This window comes from Salpingoeca rosetta (genome assembly GCF_000188695.1).
Source record: "Salpingoeca rosetta unplaced genomic scaffold supercont1.22, whole genome shotgun sequence".
NCBI lineage: Eukaryota > Choanoflagellata > Craspedida > Salpingoecidae > Salpingoeca > Salpingoeca rosetta.
This window is the reverse complement of record NW_004754912.1, coordinates 248,836-254,835: the sequence shown is the minus strand read 5'-3', so window position 1 is coordinate 254,835 and position 6,000 is coordinate 248,836. Positions and strand designations below refer to the sequence as shown.

Genomic DNA, 6,000 nt, shown 5'->3' with positions numbered 1-6,000 from the left:
CTCGGCCTTTATCTACGCTGTTCCCCGCTACTGGACTGCTGGCGACAACTCCTGGCTCGTCACCGGCAACGCGCACCTCCAGGTGTGTGCCTGTTTGTTTGGAAGGGAAGCTGGGCACACAGGAAGAGATGTGCAAGTTGATGCATTTGACTGCGCGTGCACGTGTGTGTGTGCATCTGCGCCTGTCTGCTTGTGCGTGTGTATCGCACCTTGCGTGTGTATCACACCTGTGCGTGTGTATCACACCTGTGTGTGTGTGTGTCTGTGCCTGTACATCCGTGTGTGCGTGCTGCCCTTGCTTCAGTCAGCGATGTTCGGCTCGCCCTTTTACTCGGCTTACACATTGTCCTGCCACCCTTTGAACAGGACACGAGCGGGAACGCCAGCATGTTTGTGATGGCTGGCGTTATGGCCGCGGTTGTGCTCAAGTTCACTGGCGCTCGCATCGCCTCCGCCGGTATGTGGCAATATGTTACGCAGTTGCAGCTGGCGTTGCATGCTGCGAGGACGGTGCTATTTTGTCACTGTTGAGTTTGCCCACTTGTGACACCTGCACGCAAGCTCACTGCGCGCACACACACACACATACACATGCTCGTTCTCCTGTTCTCTCACTCTCTGCCTCGCTCTGCCTCTCTCTGCCTCTCTGCCTCTCCCCTTCTTGTTCACCAGGTGGTACCACTGCCGTGATGAACCAGCCAACCTCGCTTGTCTCGTCCACGGGCCTCCAGGCCATTGGAGGCGTGTTTCTGCTTGGCTTTTCCTCCCTGCGCCGCGCTAATCAGACAGGCGACGTCATCCCCGTCGAAGACAACCCGGCGCCCCGCTCCATATTGGTGCGTGTCGTCGTGCTTGTGCGTGCGTGCGTGTGTGTGTGTGTGTGGTTGTCCTCTGGAAGAGCTGGTTGTCTTGCGTCTAATCTCTCTATCAACGCCCCCCCCCCCCCCACACACACACAACACACACACACACACACACACACACACACACACACACACACACACACACACACACACACACACACACAAACAAACACACACATACACTCGTGCGCGTGCGTCTGTCAGGCTGCGGTGAACCTTGTGGTGTCACTTGGGCTTGGTGGCGTGACTGCCATCACGTTGCATCAGCTGTTTGCGGATCGGTGGTCCCATCTTCCGCCGTCCTTCACCGTCCGCCTCGCAACGGCCGGCGCCATCTCTGCCATGGTCCAGAACGCAATCATCGTGCTTATGCTTTGTTTTGTTGTCTGTGTGCGTGTGTGCGTGGTTGTTGTTTCTTGTGTGTATGTGTGTGTGTGTGTGCGCGCGTGCGTGTCATGATTGTTGTGCTGCGTTTGAGCTGATATCGCCCCTGTGCCTGTGTCTGTGTCGTGTGTCTGCGTGCATCCTGACCTGACGCACCTCCCTCCGTTGTCTCCATCTAACACCCCCTCCCCCGATCCTCACTCCAACCATGACCCAGGTTGCTGTGAGCGGGTTTGCAGGGGTGACCTTCCCCGAGGTGGTGATACCGGTTGCCATCGCCGCTGGCGCCGTCAGCCGCAGCGTCATGCTCGCGCTGCTCAGGGCAAACATTGACGACGCAACAGATGCCATCCCAAGTACGTGCACCTTGGGGGAGGGAGAGGAGCGGAAACCCAAAGCAGTGTGTGTGTGTGTGTGTGTGTGTGTGTGTGTGTGTGAAAGGATGGCAGCTGCGTTTCTGCCTGCCCGGCTCCTTGTCCCGGTCGCTTTGTGTGCGTGCCACGTCAGCACTGTCTGCACAGCATTATCCTCCCCGCCATCTCACCACTCGCTCGTTGCTTTCCACCCACCATCCACGCAACGTTCGCACGCCACGCTTCGCAACCACCCTGCCAGTCTACCTGGTGGGCGGGCTGCTTGGGCTCATCACTGCGCCCTTCTGGGACGAAGCAGACGGCATCTTCTACCACGTGGTGCGACACGCTGGCGCTGCCCGTGTTGAATAAATTGTGATGCGAGGGCAGGGGCGGGGTGGTGATGACAAGCGTGATTGGATTGAGCGCTTAATGGCACACACACGTGCACCTCGCCTGCGCATGTTTGCCAGCCAACAACACCTCATTACCACACACACACATACATACATACATACATGCATACATACATACATACATACATACACACACTCTCTCACATGCATACACACATGCATACATACATACACACACTCTCTCACATGCATACACACACACTCTTACGTGTATACATACACACATTCATATGCACACTGCAGGGAGAGTGGGATGGGCTTGGCTGGAACATTCTGGCCATGGTGTGCATCATTGCATGGTGCAGCTGCCTCACCGCGCTTATCTGCCTCTTCCTGCAAGCCTTCAATGCCCTTTCTTTTGCAAAACCCCACCTCCAGGACCCGCGTGGTGAGTACATGGCGGAGTGCTTTTTCTACACATGCGCGCGCGTCCCTGTGAGATGTGCCGACTGCTTTGCGAACAATTGTGTTATTACTCGCTTTGCCGCCTTCTCTCCACTTGTCTCCCATGCCGTACTCACACAAGCTCTCTCTCACACACACACACACACAACACCCACACCACATCGCACACCACAATGCAACACACAAAACCACGCGCCACACAACACGCGACGACCACCACGCTGCAACCAGGGCTGGATGTGTCGCTCTTTGCTGTGCGCGCGAGTGATGGCGGGCACAACGACACGCAGCTGACGCTGGCCAGCCTGCCGGGCGCACGCGGCAGTGGCGGAGACGGCGATCGCACCGTGTACATGACGGGCATGGATGGCCGTGACGCTGGCATGGATGCCAGTGGTGGTGATGCAGGGGATTCAACGCCACAGCAACATCGCCGACACCACAACAAGCAACAACAGCAACAACAGCAACAACAGGGTGAGACAGCGAAGCGATGGCGGCCGTATCAGCTGCAGCAACCCAGCAGCAAAGTGAGCCCAGCAAATCCATCGCCACTCCCAAGGCAGACACGCCAGACCCAGCAACAACAGCAACAACAGCGACACCCGCTCGCCAATTCCAACACGGCAACAAGTGCACCACGACAGCAACAGCAGCAGCAACACCAACGCCCACCACACCAGCATCCTCATCGCGATTACCGTGTCATCGATACCAATGCTGGCAACCACACCACCACTGATGAAGATGACGATAACGACGGTGGCGTGCCTTCCATCATCACGCCGCGACAACTCTACTCGCATCACCCAGCGCACAACATCAACCACAACAACAACCACAACGACAACGACATGAACGACGATGACAGCCCATCGCTGCCTGGCGCGTTCCACACAGACGATGTGGAGGTGTGATTATTGGCTGATGATATTCGTTAATTTTCCTTATTGCCCATGTTGGCGGTTTGAGACAGCATAAAAGTAGAATCCAATCATCTCGTTGTTTGTTGTTGTTGGTGCGATTGTTCCCCTCTCCTTGCTTGCTTGCTTGCTGCACTTCTTTGCCTCACACATCCACGAAGTCGCTCAGTGGGTGGGTGGTGCCGATGCTCGCACGTGAGACGTTGCTTGCTTGAGACGACGGAGGAAAGCAAGAAAGGTGGTAGAGTGAAGGCAGCAGCCGATTCAAGACTAGGCCCACCTGCGCGCTGAAGACAGTCTTCCAGCCCAACAAGTGTGAGCAAGCACAGGCGTTGGTCCTGGCTGGGGTTTTATCATCAGCAGCGTGTTCCAAAACGCTGGTCGTCGCATGAACCGGACACGCACACGCGCCAGGATGGACGCAAATCCACAGCCATGGCCGTTGGCACTGCTCGTGCTGCTGATGGCTCCTCTGCCAGCAGGTACGATGCCTGTCTTCTCGCCTTGTTTGCCGTTGTTGTTGTTGTGCCTTGAATGCCTCGTTGTTCACGAAATTGCGTTGCTGATACACGTTTGCAACCTACACACACACACGTTCACACACATAGACTCACACACACGCACACACGCACACACGCACACACGCACACACGCACACACGCACACACGCACACACGCACGTACTCACTCACACACGCTCACACGCTCACGCACGTACTCACTCACACTCGAACCTCTTCCTCTCCTTTGTCCCCATTTCTTCGCCACAATGAGCAGAAGCTGCGCCCAAGGGTGTGATTGGGCTGCACATTGCTATTGAAATTGTGATCCTGCTATGCATCATCGCGTTTGTCGGTGCCTTCATCGCCTACCTCTGCTACACCACGCGTACCTTCTGCTTCAAGAAGCGCCGTCGCGCCATCGATGTGGTGCGTGCGTATGTGTGTGTGTGTGTGTTGTTGTTGGGGGGGGGGCGTCGCGTGTGTGCAATTAGTGGGAGTTTGAATCTGCGCTTGTTTACCTTGCCTGCCTGTTGTGATGCCCAAGCCCTTCTCATACACACACATACACTTACACACATACACATATATGCAGCATGAGATGGTGCACAATGAGATGCTGCAGCAGAACGATGGGATGCGGTTCTCAACCTCCGGCGGTATGACGGCCAACCCGCTGGCAGCGAAAGGCGGCGGCGACCTCCCGCCAGCCCTTAGAAACTCCGTCAAGCGCAACAACTCTGACGTAAGCCCCCGAATAGTGTGCACGTGTGTGAACCATGTTATTGCTCCTCCGCTCTGGTACACGCTGTTTCCTCATGTATTGATTTTACAACGTGCCTTCCACCCTTCCCTCCTCACACACACACACACACACACACACACACACACACACACACACACACACACACACACACACACACACACACACACCCACACGTGCATGCAGGCACAGGTCGTGCAAGACGACGACAGCGATGACGACGGCGCTGGCGGTGCCGGCGACTATGACAACATCCCTGGCCCCGACGGCACCGATCCCGACCCGGGCCAGCGCGCATCGCACAGCCGCCCGCCCGCGCCGCTGCCAACCAACGCCGCCGAGGTCATCTCACCGCTCCCAAAGACACCAAGCGCTTCGTCCTCGTCAGCGGTGCGTTGCATCATCCCGTGATTGTGTGTGTGTGTGTGCTGTGTGGTTGTGTTGCGCGCGTGTGCCTGGTTTCATTGAGTGTCTTCATCTCTGCCTGGGTATGAGTGTGCTGTGCGTGCATTGCTGTTGCGTCGCGCTTACCCTAACGTCTCTTCCTTTCCCTTGGCCGTACTGTCAGTGAAGAGTCCACCCCACACACACACACACACACACACACACACACACACACACACACCCACACGTGCATGCAGGCACAGGTCGTGCAAGACGACGACAGCGATGACGACGGCGCTGGCGGTGCCGGCGACTATGACAACATCCCTGGCCCCGACGGCACCGATCCCGACCCGGGCCAGCGCGCATCGCACAGCCGCCCGCCCGCGCCGCTGCCAACCAACGCCGCCGAGGTCATCTCACCGCTCCCAAAGACACCAAGCGCTTCGTCCTCGTCAGCGGTGCGTTGCATCATCCCGTGATTGTGTGTGTGTGTGTGCTGTGTGGTTGTGTTGCGCGCGTGTGCCTGGTTTCATTGAGTGTCTTCATCTCTGCCTGGGTATGAGTGTGCTGTGCGTGCATTGCTGTTGCGTCGCGCTTACCCTAACGTCTCTTCCTTTCCCCCTTGCCTTCGCCCTTGCCTTCCAATTGCAGTCACGCCCACCTGCGTACACGCCCTCTGTCGACAAGAACACACCTGGCACCCGCGCCTCCCCAGCTCGAGTACGTGTGTTCCCATCGTCGCCACCTCCACCTGTCCTGTCGTGCTGTGCTGCCTCGCAGCCATTGTGATGATGATGATGATGATGATGATGATGATGATGATGATGATGATGATGATGATGATGATGATGATGATGATGATGATGATGATGATGATGATGATGATGATGATGATGATGATGATGATGATGATGATGATGCAATTGTGTGATGTTGTGTTGCTGTGGTGATGCAAGCTCACGTTGTCTGTTGTGCATGATGTCATGTCGTGTCATTGTTGCGTCAC

General features: G+C 56.5%; 2 protein-coding genes across 2 annotated transcripts in view; both read left to right on the top strand.

Moving 5' to 3' along the window:
* The window catches only part of PTSG_07323 (uncharacterized protein), a 3,945-nt gene extending 536 nt beyond the window's left edge, over nt 1-3,409 (top strand). Inside the window, exons 1-8 of the mRNA XM_004990763.1 lie at nt 1-82; nt 367-457; nt 673-836; nt 1,068-1,208; nt 1,465-1,603; nt 1,863-1,939; nt 2,260-2,404; nt 2,653-3,409. The exon at nt 1-82 is cut by the window's left edge and continues 536 nt beyond it. Of these exons, the coding sequence (XP_004990820.1) occupies nt 1-82; nt 367-457; nt 673-836; nt 1,068-1,208; nt 1,465-1,603; nt 1,863-1,939; nt 2,260-2,404; nt 2,653-3,338 (1,525 nt within the window). The 3' untranslated portion in view covers nt 3,339-3,409. The remainder of the gene's footprint in view (nt 83-366; nt 458-672; nt 837-1,067; nt 1,209-1,464; nt 1,604-1,862; nt 1,940-2,259; nt 2,405-2,652) is intronic.
* A 350-nt stretch (nt 3,410-3,759) lies between these two features.
* PTSG_07322 (uncharacterized protein) lies at nt 3,760-5,925 on the top strand (the record flags this gene model as incomplete). Its single annotated transcript, XM_004990762.1, has 6 exons — nt 3,760-3,826; nt 4,119-4,273; nt 4,440-4,589; nt 4,794-4,997; nt 5,249-5,452; nt 5,710-5,925. The coding sequence occupies 6 exons, from the start codon at nt 3,760-3,762 to the stop codon at nt 5,923-5,925; spliced, it is 996 nt and encodes a 331-aa protein (XP_004990819.1).
* Between the last annotated feature and the right edge of the window lie 75 nt (nt 5,926-6,000).